This window comes from Pelodiscus sinensis, chromosome 27 (genome assembly GCF_049634645.1).
Source record: "Pelodiscus sinensis isolate JC-2024 chromosome 27, ASM4963464v1, whole genome shotgun sequence".
NCBI lineage: Eukaryota > Metazoa > Chordata > Testudines > Trionychidae > Pelodiscus > Pelodiscus sinensis.
This window is the reverse complement of record NC_134737.1, coordinates 4,495,914-4,511,473: the sequence shown is the minus strand read 5'-3', so window position 1 is coordinate 4,511,473 and position 15,560 is coordinate 4,495,914. Positions and strand designations below refer to the sequence as shown.

Genomic DNA, 15,560 nt, shown 5'->3' with positions numbered 1-15,560 from the left:
AAATCAGGAAAGAGATCTTGGAGTTATCGTGAATAGTTCCCTGAAAACTTCCACACAGTGTGCAGCAGCGATCAAAAAGGCAAATAGGAATTATTAAGAAAGGGACAGAAAATAAGACACAGAATATCTTACTGCCTCTGTATAAAACTACGGAACGCCCACATCTTGAATACTGTGTACAGATGTGGTCTCCTCACCTCAAAAAAGATATTTTGGCCTTGGAAAGGGTTCAGAAAAGGGCAACTAAAATGATTAGGGGTTTGGAACGGGTCCCATATGAAGAGAAGTTAGAAAAGAGGAGACTGAGGGGAGATATGATAGAGGTATATAAAATCATACGTGGTGTGGAGAGGGTGAATAAAGAAAAGTTATTTATTAGTTCCCATAATAGAGGAACTAGAGGACACCAAATGAAGTTATTGGGTAGCAGGTTTAAAACTAATAAAAGAAAGTTCTTCTTCACACAGCATGTAGTCAACCTGTGGAACTCCTTGCCAGAGGAGGCTGTGAAGGCTAGGACTATAATAGAGTTTAAAGAGAAGCTAGATAATTTCATGGTCCATAAAAGACTATTAGACAGGGGATAGAAATGGTGTCCCTGGCCTCTGTTTGTCAGAGGCTGGAGAGGGATGGCAGGAGACAAATCACTTGATCGTTTGTCTTCGGTTCACCCTCTCTGGGGCACCTGGTGTTGGCCACTGTCGGAAGACAGGCTACTGGGCTAGATGGACCTTGGGTCTGACCCAGTACGGCCATTCTTATGTTCTTATCCTCTCCCACAACACAGACAGGTACCCTTCAGTCACATATGTCCCACATACGGCACCTTCACGACCAACGTACACTCAGTCGCACGCACACTTCCGGCATGCACATGCAAACTCAGCCCCTCGTTCATCAGAGAATTCAAAGCTATGCCCCATAGAATGTATTGGTGCATGGACTGCAAAGCAGCCCAATCTTTTGTTCAGGAGCATCAGGGGGGAGCCGAGTTAGTCTGTTACAGAAAAAAAAAACAGCAAGCAAATGGTCTGGTAGCACATTATAGGTGAACAAAACATGTAGATGGTACCATGAGCTTTCGTGGGCACAGCCCACTTCTTCAGATGACTGGCTGAGGATCTGATTGCACCAGCTGAGGATCCATCATTGAGTTAGTACTCACATTGCTGCTTAAACTATTACTGTGTCAGCTGCTGAAAGAAAATGCCTTCTTGAAATAGCAGCTTTGGAGCTAGGATTATGGTTTGTTGTATTGGGACAAGGGTGATTTGATTGCAGCATGCCAGAGGCAAGTTTGCTGGAGGTCAAACTATATAGAGCTTTCTAGACTAGATCACAGCCATATGCATATTTTATAAGCACTCTCAAATAGCACTTTAGCCTTTGACAGGCTGCCTAGAAAGCTAACAGGGGAATGGTATTGGGGAGCGGTGTTCCCTGTGAGCACTTGGGCAGAGAGGAGAGATCCAGCTGATTAGCAAAGTGCTCACAGTCACATGTGTTTCTTGTGGTAGTGCACACCTGCACATGCACAACATTTATTCCACACACAGATGGAAAAATTAGAGGCAACATTGCTGGGGAATGATAGGCATCTGCTCTGCCAAGGAAGGGTACTATCTTCTCCACCTGTAACTGTGTCCATCTTTACTGGGGTTATGCTAGCAAAACTAGCAAGAAGGAGGCTGCCAAAGGAAGATCCAAAAGTCGGGAAGAGGTGGTAAAGAGGAAAGACTGGAAAGGAAGCAGCAACTGGAAAGGGGAAAAAGTCCTGATCCACAAGTTCTGGGTGCTGGAGAACCTTTGGGGGTGAAATTGAAAGGAACAAATAATTCCTGAAGTTGCCCTGTCAGTGACTCCTCCAAAGGGAAAGCGCGAGGATTCTGTGTAGCTAGCCAGTTTGCTGAATTAGATGCAGAAAGCCGACAGGGTGAGGGCTTTAATCCAGGGCCCTAGTTGTTTTTTAGATTAGCTTTACTAACCCTTGTTTGACCTTGCCAGTACAGATGAGGCCCTGTGAAGTGCATGCCACATCAAATGTAATTCTGATTAAGTATAGTTGTATCTGGCGAGGTTAAGTGGACTACAAATGACCCCACATTTAATACTTTCTGTTCGTATTGAAATTTCCTTTGAGTTATCTCACTGACGGGACAGATTTTCATTGTCTTCACATGGGAGTGGAATATGGCTGCCTATTGGCAATTCACCACAATAGGCAACCAAAATGCCATATACCTGTATAAAATAACATCCTGATCAGATTCAGCACCCAATTCTTTGCTGTTATCTGCTGAGTGCAGTGTTGAGAGCTTTGACATCCCGTGTCACATTGATCCTCTTTAATCTCTCGCTCTCTAAATTAAAAACAAGCTAAGCCCCTTTTGGAGACGTTACAGAAAACCCATGTTTCCTTTCCACGCTTCCTTAAAGATCTTCCTTTTTCTGTCTCTTCTCATCAAGCAGAGTAATTTTTAGGCTGTTAAAGAAAGTTCATTGCCGTAATTGCATCCATATTGGCCATTAAAGTTGACAGGTTGTTGAGCAAGTCACTCACTGATCCCCACCATTCTGCAGACAGCTCCCAGCACGTGCTAAAATGTTAGTTTGAATATATGAAAAGGAAACAAATCCATTTCCCCTTCAGGGAGGGGAGAAAGCTCAGAACTCATCCTTCCCTTGGTTGGTAAACAGTATTTACATATACCTTCCCTAAGCAGATTGAAACTATTTATTTTAGTCTATAAAGGACCCCCTTAGTGCTCTCTTTTCAGAATTGGCATCTATAAAACATTCGGGAAGGAAAACACGGAGCTCTCCTGTCTCTAAGTTAATCAAACAACAAACCTCACATGACATTTCTGAGCTTAAGGGCATTTAAGAAAGATGATTGTTCTTTGCATTGACATAGAAAGATCTCAATAATGAAGAGGCAGGCGTTACTGTTACTATTACTTTATAAGTGGGGAAATTAAGGCGTGGAAAGTTGAAAGGCCTGGTCTAGAGGGAATCATGACATTGATGTCAGTGGACAATGGATCAGGTCGTAGATGAATACTTAAGGTATTCATCTTAAGGGAGCTGTCTGCAGGTCCCAAACCAGCAAATCACTTAAACATGTGAGTAGTGCCAAAGTGTGGGACACTTCCACAGATGGTGTAAATTTGAACCTATGACAACGTACTGAAACTGAGGAGCTGCTGTCAGGGGTGCCGTTTCAGATTTCGGTTGGGAGGCAACTTTAACCATGATTCCAGGGGCTACTTAGACACTTGAAAAACTTAGTTTTCTGGCAGATAATTTAGACTTTAGTATCTCTTTGCAGTCTGCCTTGGACTTAACTATCTTGAATGAATTTTATATCATTGGCAAATTTTTGCCAACTCATTGTTTACCCCATTTCCAGCTCATTTATAAGGTTGCCAGGTGTCCCCCATTTTTTTTTTTTGCTCAACAAGTTTGGTCCTCCCCCCCCAACAATGTTTTCCCCACCATGTTCACTATTTTTTGGGAAAGTATCCGGGCACCCTACTCATTGTGTTGAACAGTGCTGGTCCCAGTATGTCACTCTCTCTCTTTCTCTCTCTCATATATATATGAATTAGAGCTGAGAGGATCTTATTACTAGATCCACTCGCTCTAGTAAGAATGTTCTGACATCTTGTGGCAAGTCACTTAAGGGACACTACTAGGTTTAGAATTTTTATATTGGCACTTTGTTACTAACTCTGCATTACTTTGCATTGATCATTGTAAAAGTCTCAGGGCAGTAGCTGCAGTAGTCTGTAACTTTAAAAACAATGGATAGTCCTGGGACACCGTAGAGACTAACAAAAATATATCTGTAGACTCATGAGTTTTCGTGGGTAAAACCCACGTCGTCAGATGGATACATCAGATGCCATTACGTTGCTCAGTCACCCAATTTTGTGAAATCTTTTTGTAACTCTTTGCAGTCTGCCTTAGAATTAACTATCTTGAATACATTTTATATCATCTGCAAATTTTACCAACTCACCATTTACCCCGTTTCCAGCTCATTTATGAATGTGTTGAACACTAGAAATCCCTGGGAGACCCCACTGTTTGCTTCCCTCTTTTCTCACCAATTATTCCCACTCTTTGTTTCCTATCTTTTGACCAGAGTATCTCACAATGCTTCCCTGATCATCTAAGGAGCCTTATTTCACTGTAATGACAAGCCTTTTGTTATCTTAATCACTCTGCCTCCGTTTATAAACAAACTTTCTGCCTCAAAAGCTGCACTGCTCCCAGCTTCCAAATTCATCACATATTACACACAGGCTGTGTTACACTTAAGAGCACTGTCTCAGACTAGGGTGAGTAGACTCCTGATCCAAATTCAGGGGAGGCTAGAAACAACCCTCCCCCCCAATGGCACCCGTGCATAAGGCAGTGAGAGGGAGCAAGAACCCCTGACATCACAAGAGCCTACTGGATAGGCAGGAGTAAGCAGGTGAGCCCAGCTGCCTAATTCTTCCCCACAGCAGCTGAGCAGGGTGGGGGTGGGGAATGTGCAAAATCAAGTCTCCACCCCATCCTTGCTAGCCAGCACCACTGGTGGTAGAAGCAAGCTACAAATCCTTACCCCTGGGGGCAAGGAGGAAGCAGAGGACATACTCAGATCATGTTTTCAGCCTTTTCTCTGCAAACTGAAGATTTGAAACACTTTTTCAATGGGAGTGGAGAGTGCTTCTTTACTCCAGAGCCTATGCTAACATAGCTGTGCCAGCATAGCCCCCTAACCCCCACATGCCCAGGAGGAGTTTTTTTTTCTGTTAGCATAACACCACCTCCTCCCCCAAACAAAGCCCACTTAGACTTTTAGCTTAGACAGTTCTGCCTAGCAGTCAGAGCAGTGGCAGGGAGAGAGCAGGGCTCAGAGACATGGGTGAGAACTGGGGTCAGGAGTCCGAGAGCAAACTAAGCGACAGATCTCATAGACATAGACGCACACTTTAAAGGCAGAAGGGGCCATCAGGATCATCTGCGTGATCATGACCTCCTGCGTGTTGCAGGCCACAGAACTATACCCATCCCCTCGTGACACAGTCCCACCATCACTGGCTGAGTTACTGACTTGCTCAAATCATGAATCCACCATTTACACGGCAGAGGAAGGTGACTTTCCCCCCCACATGCCACTCCAAGGGCTCTGAAAATCTGGCCCATGGGAAAATTCCTTCCCACACCCAACCATGGGAAAGAATTCTTTGTAATAATGCACAGCCCTTCCCACAAAGAATCCCATCACCAGCCACTGGGTCTGGAGATATTTGCCACTAGTAGTAGTTGCAGATTGGCTACAGGCCATTTTAGGCAGCCTCATCAAACCAGCCCCTCCATAACCTTAGCAAGCCAGGCATTGAACTGAGTTACGATGAATGCCGAGGGCTGCAGAGAACGCTTTGGGATGTTTTCTCCTTTTTTTCGATCAAAACTTACTGCTGTATCTAGTTCAAAAGCTGCTCGGATTCACTCCAATGGGATGGGGCGCCATTTCAGAGTCTGGTAGGGCGGGCCACCTGTGCATGCTGCCATGATGGAGGAGCAGAATGAGGGCAGCAGCTTCAGCAGTGTTACCAAGCATGCTCAGTACAAAAACCAAGCAGCAAATAGTGGTGACAGGGTGAAATCGACCCTGTTCACCTTCCCACACACACATTACCTCATTCCAGGGGCTGCTAAGGCACTTGAAAATGCTAGGTTTTTTTGGCATATAACTTAGCAATTAGCTGCAGGAGCACTGTATCTAATTCCTATATAAAAGAAAAAAAATAAATAAATATTAGACCCACTCAGTGCTAATACTAACATATTCTGACATCTTGTGGCAAGGCTCACTGGTTAGGCTTAAAATTGTAACGTATAGTCTTACTTCATTGCTAACTCTTCAGGGAGAGGGAGCGACTATCAGGCTCTATTTCAGCTATGGGAGGGGAAGTGTTCTCTGATGGGTTACAGCCAGGAGGCAGGTAGATCTGGGTTCTATATAACAACATAAGAATGGCCATACTGGGTCAGACCAATGGCCCAGCTAGCCCAGTGTCCTGTCCTCCAACAGTGGCTAGTTCCAGGTGCTTCAGAAGGAAAGAACAGAAGTGTCAGTCATCAAATGATCCACCTCCCGTTGCCCATTCCCAGCTTCTGGCAGACAAAGGCTAGAGCCACTACCCCTGTCCTGCCCGGCTAGTAGCCATTGATGGACCAATCCTTCTTGAACTTAGCTTGTTCTTATTGGAACCCTGTTATAGTTTGGGCCTTTCCACCATCCCCCAGCAGAGAGTTCCATAGATTGACTGTGGACTGAATTTATTTTGTTTGTTTTAAATCTGCTGCCTATAGATTTCATTGGGTGACCTTCTTGTGTTGTGTTAGTGAAGGAGTAAATATAATTTCCTTATACTATTTTTCCACACCATTCATGATTTTCTAGGCCTCTAACATATCCCCCCCACACTTTAGTAATTTATTTTCCAAGCTGAAAAGTCCCAATCTTTTAAATCTCTCCTCATATGGAAGCTGTTCCTTACCCCTAATCATTTCTGGTGCCCTTCTCTAAATGGGGTGACCAGATCTGCATACAGTATTCAAGATGTAGGCGTACCATGACTGTATATAAAGGCAATATAATATTTTCTGTCTTATCCATTCCTTTCCTAATAATTCCTATATTCTGTTAACATTTCAGATTGCCACTGCACATTGTTTTCAGGGAACTATCCACAATGATTCCAAGATCTTTTTCCTGAGTGGAACAGTTAATTTAGATCCAACACTGTGTATGTATAGTTGGGATTATATTTTTCTATGTGCATTACTTTGCATTTATCAACATTGAATTACATCTGCCCTTGTGTGGCCCAATGACCCAGTTTTGAGAGATACCTCTGTAACTCTTTGCAGTCAGCTTCGGGCTTAACTATTTTGAGTTGTTTTATATGATCTGGAACTTTTGCCACCTCATTGTTTACCCCTTTTTCAAAATCATTTATGCATAAGTGGAACAGCATTAGTCCCGATGCAAACTACACTTCCCTCCACTATCTTTTAAGTGGAATACCTGGCAATGTTTTCATGATCATCTAATGATCCTTCAATTACTTGAATGAGGAGCCTTTTCTTATCTTAATCACCCAGCTGCTCTCTGTTTATAAACAAACTCTCTACCCTAAAGGTAAAACTGGGAGCAGGGCAAGCTCTGTTGCAGTTTAGAGCTGCCCCTGGGGCTAGGTCATGCACTTTAAGCAGACCTCAAGTATCAAATCCAGAGGTTGAAACTTCAGAGGGAGGCTACTGACCCCCCCCAAGCGCCTCTTAAACAGTGCAGGTGGCTGCCATCATGAACATTAGTGCTTTGTTTACTCATGGGTTCTGTAACTCAGGGTATGTCTACACTGCAGAGTTTTTTGGAAAAACAGCCGTTTTTCCAAAAAAACTTCACTTATGTCCATGCTGCAATCACATTCTTTAGAGAAAAAAAAATCAAAAACAGAGGGTCTTTTTCCCCTGACATTGGTAAACCTCTTTCTACAAGGAAGAAGCCTTTTTCTGAAAGAGCTCTTTGGGAAAAAGGCATGTGTGGATGGGGAACAGGGAGTTCTTTTGAAAGAAGAGGAAAGAGGAAAAAGCACAGGTGCCCTGGTGGCCACTCCATCCATAGCAATCACAGCTTACATGCGAGAGAGCATCCATTCAGTGTGGATGCTCTCTGCTATCTTTTGAAAAAGCAGATTGCTTTTTCGATATGCTTTTGCTGTGTAGATGCTCTCCTTCCAGAAAAGCTTCTTCCGAAAGAAACCTGCAGCCTAGATATAGCCTCAGTGGTCTCACTAGAAACAGAGTCATGACTTTCCATTCTAATGGCTGGATAACTGCTTCCCGGTGTGATACTTTATAAATAAATATGTCTGTCTGCATTTAAAGAGGAGGAAAGCTTTTTTAAAAGATTTGTGCATGATAGATAACTTGTCTCATTTCAAGCAGATACAAAGCAGCCAGCCAGAGGGAGTTATTTCAGAAATGCTTCAGATACAACCACTGTGTTTCCCCTCACCATTCTCTTGTGTCTGCTCTTGATAAAGAGCAGATATTCCAGGCTATCTTGATTTCCAATGGTTTTTGGCTCTTTAGGATAAAGAGAGATTCTTCAGTAAGTTTAGGGTTGCCAGATGGTTTCAACAAAAATATTAGACACACTTGACATTACATCACAATTTTATTTAGAAAATACCGGACATTTATATTTTCTCAATTTGTTTCCCAAACAGAAAGCTCAAATACTTGACTGTCCAGTTCAAAACCAGACACATGTCCTCCCTCCCCACCCCCACTCCAATAACAAAGCAAAAAGCTTGATTTACTCATTACTGGAAAAAAATATTCTCACCTCACCCCAATTAATCATAGACAAAAAGTATCTTTTAGATGTCTCTGAGGGATAGCCGTGTTAGTCTATGTCTGCAAAAAAAATGAGGAGACCTGTGGCACCTAAGAAATTGATTTGGGATATGCCCAAATACATGTTACTCCTTAAATTGCCACAGAACTTGTGTGAAGCTAGGGGGCAGTGTTTTACTTTCTTGTCCCATCTTGTGGCTTCTAAGCCCTTGGCATGCTGTGGAAATAAATCTGACATTCAAATATTTCATTTTGGATCTCCAGTGATTGATTGATTGATTGATTACTGGTGTGATGCAGCAAGTAAATTATTCTCGCAAGTGTTCTCAGCACATACAACGAATCCCACACATTCCATGCTAGAAAATAAGGATCCACTTCGGATTTTTTTTTATCCAGTAAACTTTATTTATATATAACAACAGTACAAAGTGAGTCCTTGGCTTGCAAAATAGGAGTGTTTCATATTTACAATAGGTACACAATCATATATTAGAATAACAAAAAACCTTTTTTCCTCAGAACATTTTTAAATACTTAAACTTTCTTACATTTTTCCACAACACTTGTATAAACAACAAAAACCAGACAACCATCTTTAAAAAAATTTATCATACAGAACTCCAGTGTGTCAAATATAAAGGGAAACAGGGGAAAGCTAGGGAAAGGTTATGATTGTGGAGAGGGCAAAGTATAAAGTTCAATTTATTATCCATGACTGCTTGCCTTATAATTGGTATGCATTTATTTTTAAGGGACGGGCCAAACAAATTAAGAAGCCCTTCCACCCCAGCAAATCTTTATTTGAATACTCAAACCAATCCTTTCTTGAAGGTCAAGAAAGTTTGGTTACAAATTCCCTGCCCACCTCCTAAATTCATTTTACTACCAAGTTTCTCTGCAGAAGAAACCATTAACAAATGAGCACTTTACATGGTACCAATAGGGATATCTTGCAGTGGTACATTTTGCGTAGAAGAAATAGCAAGGCAAAGTCAGTATTATGGTACAGTGCTTATTTACTTTTAATGACTTCCCCTATATGCACATCCATGTCCTGTCAGGGACGGGAGATGACAAAAATATGATAGGAAAGTCTGTTTTCATCGTCTCCCCAACCCCTCTGTAGCAGGAAGTACTAGAGAGCTCAGAAGAAAGCCTGATCAGGGTATTTCTGGTTTGATTTTATAGACCTACGTGGCCTGGAGAGCTCAGATCTGTGGCCCACTTTTGGGTGCTTTACTGGAAGCTGCCAATGTGAGTTATTTGCCCATTGCAAAAAGGGGGAGGCAGGAGAGAGGAGAGAGAGAAAGAGACTTTTTACATGGGGTGGGGGGAGAAGCTGGATAACACAAAGACAAATGGGAATTTTTAGACTGACTTAGATAAACACAGAGACACTTCAGTGTTAACAATACAGTCAAAACAAACGGTATCCTCTGAACTGTGGCCTGATAAAGATACGCAATGGAACCTTGACTAGCCAAGGGGAACCCCTCTTTTTGAAGGAGGCTACCCTCAAGCTGTGTCTGAGCCATTGCCAGCAGGTACCACAAAACACTGCAGGGATCACCAAGGGCTGTAGAGCGCTTAGGAAATCCTGGTACAAGAGGTTTGTCCTTAACATAGTTGGGAAGAAACAGTCACCCTCTATTTCTGTAATATTGGGCTTGCCACGTTGCCCTGAACTAGAACAGGAGCATTGGTAATGGGGGACTTTTGTGAAGAACAGAAAAAACAACAAGGCCTTTCTTTCAAACTGGGAGCGTTTATGAAGGTAAGAGGTAACGACGTCCCTTGCACTGTATCGCTTACTGGAAACTGAACAGTGACATTTCCCTTCTGTGGAGCCTTTTAAACAGTGAGAAACATGTTCCAAGCTTTTACAGTTTTAAAAATGCCTCCCCTTTAAAAACTAGCTGCATGGGCCTACATTTAGGATTTTGCATTTTGGGTTATTCAAACTAGTTGCTTCCAAAGAGCATTGCCTTAAGAAACCTTAGTGTGTAGCTTTGCATTTTTAACCCAAATGAGTCCCCCTGTATCGAATAAAAAATGGCAGCTGCTCTTCTCTGCATTAATATTGTGGGGCTCTGTAGTTCCTATCCACATCAGCCCTGCGCTTCTCATCTGCAGATCTTGACAGGCCTGAGACAAAAGGTTAAAGGCAGAAGGGAACTTAGGGAAGGGATCAAGTTTTCACTGAAGACACATTCAATATACAGATCAGACTGCTCACCAAGCTTTATCTGGGAAGTAACTATATACAACATCACAGCTCTGTATTACCGGCTTAGGGTTTATGGGCCAATGGAATACTGAAACATGACGACTGAAGCTTTTGCTGTATTTTTAATGCATCTTTGATATTGGTTATTTATCGTTCTCTGAGCATTTTTATTCTGCCTTTTCTCAAGAGGGATAGTCACCAGTGAGTCTCCCCCTGATATGTCAGCTCAAGTCATTCTAGTTTTGTTTCATTTAGACAGCTGAACTGAGTCCTCCTGGCAGGCAAATACATAGAGCAGTGGAAACAGAAAAGGAGAGCTGACCGTGCCAGGCGGGGAAACCACAACCCTGCCACTGCTGCTGCTAATGGGAAATGTTCTAGGTGCGGGCTGAAAAAGTAACCCATGTTACAGGAATAATTCTTAAAAGTGTTTTATCCCTTGTCTAGTTCCTGAAATCGGGAAGGGCATGAGAAGCACACGGACCAGCTTCACTTCACTTCTTTTGGAGTTGTGGGCACTCAGGATCTCTGGTGAGTCGGACTCTTTAAGTGCATCTTGTGTAGGACCAAAAAACCCACCCAGAGGTATCTCAAACTGGTAGCCAGTGCTGAGAGCCCTGCAAATCCGTGGATATCTGCATCTGCAGATGTGACTGTGGATAGCCACGGCTCACTTTTGCAGATACAGGTGCAAATGCAGATACAAATGTTGTATTTAGAACTCTGCAAATTTGCGGATATCCGCTTTATAGCCAAAGGTATCCACACCCATGGATGTGAATGGGGAAAGCCGCATCTCATTTTGCAGATACAGATACCAGTTTTGTACCTAAGCAGGGTTCCACCAATACCGATGTGTCCACGCCACCCTATGAGCCAGCCAATAGGCAAGAATAGAATCCTGATTCTCATGCTCTCTACTCTAATCTCAACAGTCCTAGCCCAATTGTTGCATGTACAGATTGTAATGAGATTGTTGGTAAAGATCCATACAAATGTTTATTAGCAATACAATATACTCTCTAAGTGGAGTTGTGTAGTCTGGGTGTTTAGTTTGCACAGGACTGGCACTGAATACTCATAAGAGGAAGGATTCCATTGTCATGGGAGCAGGACAGCTGCATGCAATGTCCCTATTATGCCAGAGGACCAGGAGAATATGGGAAAAGATTTGCATCTCAAACTTTCAATATAGTGCACCTGTCACACAAATCTCCCTTTTCGCTCTCTGCCTACAAAGTTGCGCATTAGCAGCAGGGCTGTGGCTTTTTTTTTTTAATGCATGTTTGCCATGACAGTTCTTAATATAGCTACAGGCCATTCTTCATATAGATGGATGTTATGAAGACTTCCACAGTTTCTCTATTCTGATGTCTCCTGCTTCACTTTAAGCACTGGAGGATTCCTTTACCCACCCTTTATGGGAAGAAGTAGGCAATATGGCCTCCATATCTCTCTGTCTTCAAACCTTATTGTCATTCTGGTATAAGTATTCAGCACAGAAGGATGCAAACATAAAGAAGGTCATGTGACTTGGCTGACCAATCAGGGTACTATGTGTATCTGAAACAATGGTCACAACTTGTTTGCAAGGCTCAAAAACATTCACAACATAAACCATTTGATGAACAGCAAAAAAAAAAAAAAAAACCCAACCCAAACAAACAAACAAGCCCCTGTCAAAACCGAATCTTTTAGGGGCTATCAGAAATGTGATGCTCTCCAATCTTCTGTAATATTAGTAGCAAACCACATGACAGGTTAACAATTGCTGTAATGATTAGGTATTACATTTGTCAACTGCAGACAAGACCGTGACGCGAGGACTTTAACAGGACAGCCTGGACATTTCTACTTGTTCTTTGACATCAGGAACTCTCTTGGTAACAGGAATCCTGTCTTCTCTGCTGCTTTTCCTATTCCCTCCCTTGCCCTCCTCTCAGAGCCTTCTCCTTGCAAAGCTTAGCCTATTGTGAATGTCAAAAGCTTTGGCTTATTGCACAGGGCCAGTCATTAGTATTTCTTTCAGGCTATTAATAGGATCCAGAGAAACTCACAAAGGCAGATTATCAGGAGAAAGTGGACTTGGCATGGCTTTTTAATGCACTGTAATTAAAACAGCAAGTTTCCTGAGTACTTGTCTGAATGCTGTTCCCCTGCCTTGTCCCTCTGTTGGCTGCCTTTAGAATAGAGACTAACAGCCTGTGACTCAGTAGTGATCTTAACCTACGTGGCAATAATTTGACACCGTCCCCTCACACACTTCTGCTGCAATGCTGCAGGCTGGCAAGCGGTTATCAAAATGGAATGTTCTTGGAGACGCAGCATGACAGCATGCATCCATGAGCAAAAATCCTACCCAACAACTTGAGCATGACTCTGTATGTGCCCAATGGTCCCTACTGGCAGATCCCATTGTATGGCCTTTAAGCAAAGGAAGATGAGAAGTACTCACTCCTCTCCTGAAGCAGCAGATTCATACTGCCCAGCACTGGGGTTATGCGCCTCTCTGACCTCAGTAGTACAGTGGCCTCCCTTCTTCCTCCCACACCCTTAATCTTTTGGGAGCAGACAGTTGATTTTCATTGAGTCCTGCTGTTGAGATCAGGTAGCAGCTAGCCTCCTGACCTGCAAAGTGATCAACACCCTCCACCTCACGGACGTCAAGAAAGTTTTTTAACAATTCTTTATATTAAAAATACATTAGCTAATCCTCTTCCACTTCCCCCCAAATATTAGTACGCTCTCCATTTCAGGGCTGGCAAAAGAATCCGAGAGAGATGACATGACTAGCTTGGAATCATACAGCAAGTCCATAGCGAGCTCCCAGTCCGATTGTTGTGTCTAGTAGCACACGCTGCCTCTCTGCAAGGAGACTTAAGGTTGGGCCTTTTCAAGTCTGGTTTTGATTCCATTAAACAAACTCTGGTCGCTGTTTGGCTGCAACCTCCAAGGCTCATATGGTTAACACTTCTATTTCCATTAGGTCTAATCATCATCATCCTCCACTCACTGCAGTCTGCACAAATATCAGTATTTATTACAGAGAGAAATATTTACAGCATTCCATCCGCCTCTTGGCACTCTTTAAAGGGACAGGAAAGCTTTGGTTTCTTTTAAAGGAATAACACTCACAAACATTTGTCTTTCGCTGTCCATGAAAAGATGGGCTGCTATGGCCAGTTAGAAACTGAACCGAACAATGAGAAATAGAGACAAAGACAACAATGTTAGCTGGCACTCTGAGTGTGTCATTATGGACTCTCTCATCTTGAGTAAAGATTCTCTCTCTCCCATTGAGAAATAAAAACTCCTATGCTTTACATTTGGGTGCCTTTGCATATGCTGAGGGAAAAATGTAATCGGAATCTGTCCTGATCTTATGCGTAAATATAAGAGAGTCTCAAACAGAAAAGCAATAAATATGTTATCTCACTTTGCCTACGCTTTTCAAGTATCACTTGCTGTAAACATGATTTTTTAGTTGTTTTTTTTTTTTTTTTTACTGCAAGAAATCACATTGTGGCTGGAATAAAAGAACTCTAGTCAACGAACACCCCAAGCAATTAAGTCCCGCCTAGCTCTGTTCAACTGCGCAAGATCAGCCAATTGGTTTTGCTTAAATTGCACCTGCAGAAAACAACAATGCACCAATTTCAGGTGAAACTGTGTATGACTTTCCTTAGTTTCACATGCCACATAGGGCAGAACATTCTTTCAGAACACGAGTGAAGCAAACAAAAATACTGCAGTCTTTACACCTGGGTGGAGCTGTGTGTTGAAATGGAATGGAAGTAAAACAGAGAAAAATGTTTAAAATCAGACCCACCATCATTCAACAGTAAGCGGGATTTAAAAAATATATATATATATATATATATCTCGACACTATATAAATACATATAGATAAAGCTGGATTTCAAGACAAACAGGTTAGATGATCTGATGGTTTTATAATTCAGGTAAAGTTCCTTCTGGTGCCACCGGATTTACGTCCAGGTGAACTACTCTCTTCCTTTGTGTAAAAAGGTTTGGTGCAAACTTGTGCTCATATTTTTGAAAAGTTCCCAAGACAAGGAATAATTTAATTTTCCAATTTTTCAAATTAGCATAGGAGTCCGTTCGCAGAATGTCTGAGCCACACACCACAGGAAACAGATGAGCGAGAGAGAACTTGGAACTGAATTTTCTCGACGGAATTCTTCGTGTGGCCACTGTGGTTGCTTTACTATTTTTTTTCTTTAAAAAAAAAATCCTTTAAATAAAGTTTTAGTTATTTCCTAATATATATCACATGGTTTTTGTTTTCATGCAAAGCAGCATCCATTGAAGCATCCGGGCTTCTCAGATTCCTTCCTTCCACACACGACTTGAAGGATTACTCCTGCTTGACCTTATTTTGCTTTGAGATGCTCTGTCCTTCTCGCTGTCATTTCAAACTGGAATCTAAATGATTTTGAACTTAGGATCTGGGCCAGTCCCTGCTTCTCCCAGAGGACCTCTCAGTGTTTATATGGGTCCAGTGCCTTCCTTGCTTGTTTATGCTCTTCATTCCCAAGAGCCTTGGCAGTAACTCGTTCCTTCTCCTTGGCCTAAGAGCACCAGCCGTCTCCTTTCTTCAGCTCTCAATAGACATGGCACAGATAAGCTGTTCTACTTTGTATGCCAAGCGCTGCCTGCGCGCCTGCTCGTCCTGTTCCAGAGCCCCAATGATCTGGTGCAAAACAAACAACATGATTCATGTAAACATTCCAGAAAGGAGGGACAAGGAAATAAATGGATTGGGAAAGGGGAAGGGGGAGGGATAAATAAAAAAGGAAAAATCTGGACTTCAGACACAGCAGCTGTTAATGATAACATACAGCCTTCCCCGAGCACCACAGGGGCAGTGGTTAGTGAAGCTGGC

General features: G+C 42.5%; 1 protein-coding gene and 1 long non-coding RNA gene across 4 annotated transcripts in view; one reads left to right on the top strand and one right to left on the bottom strand.

Annotated features, from left to right (window-relative positions):
• Positions 1-14,888, top strand: part of LOC142820873 (uncharacterized) — a 32,649-nt gene extending 17,761 nt beyond the window's left edge. Inside the window, exons 3-4 of the long non-coding RNA XR_012897824.1 lie at positions 11,102-11,185; positions 14,764-14,888. This is a non-coding gene — a long non-coding RNA (uncharacterized LOC142820873). The remainder of the gene's footprint in view (positions 1-11,101; positions 11,186-14,763) is intronic.
• PLXNA2 (plexin A2) overlaps positions 13,656-15,560 on the bottom strand; it is a 326,357-nt gene continuing 324,452 nt past the window's right edge. For all 3 annotated transcript variants that reach the window (XM_075909971.1, XM_075909972.1, XM_075909970.1), the window contains exon 32: positions 13,656-15,368. In XM_075909971.1, coding sequence (XP_075766086.1) covers positions 15,273-15,368 — 96 coding nt within the window. In that variant the 3' untranslated portion in view covers positions 13,656-15,272. The remainder of the gene's footprint in view (positions 15,369-15,560) is intronic.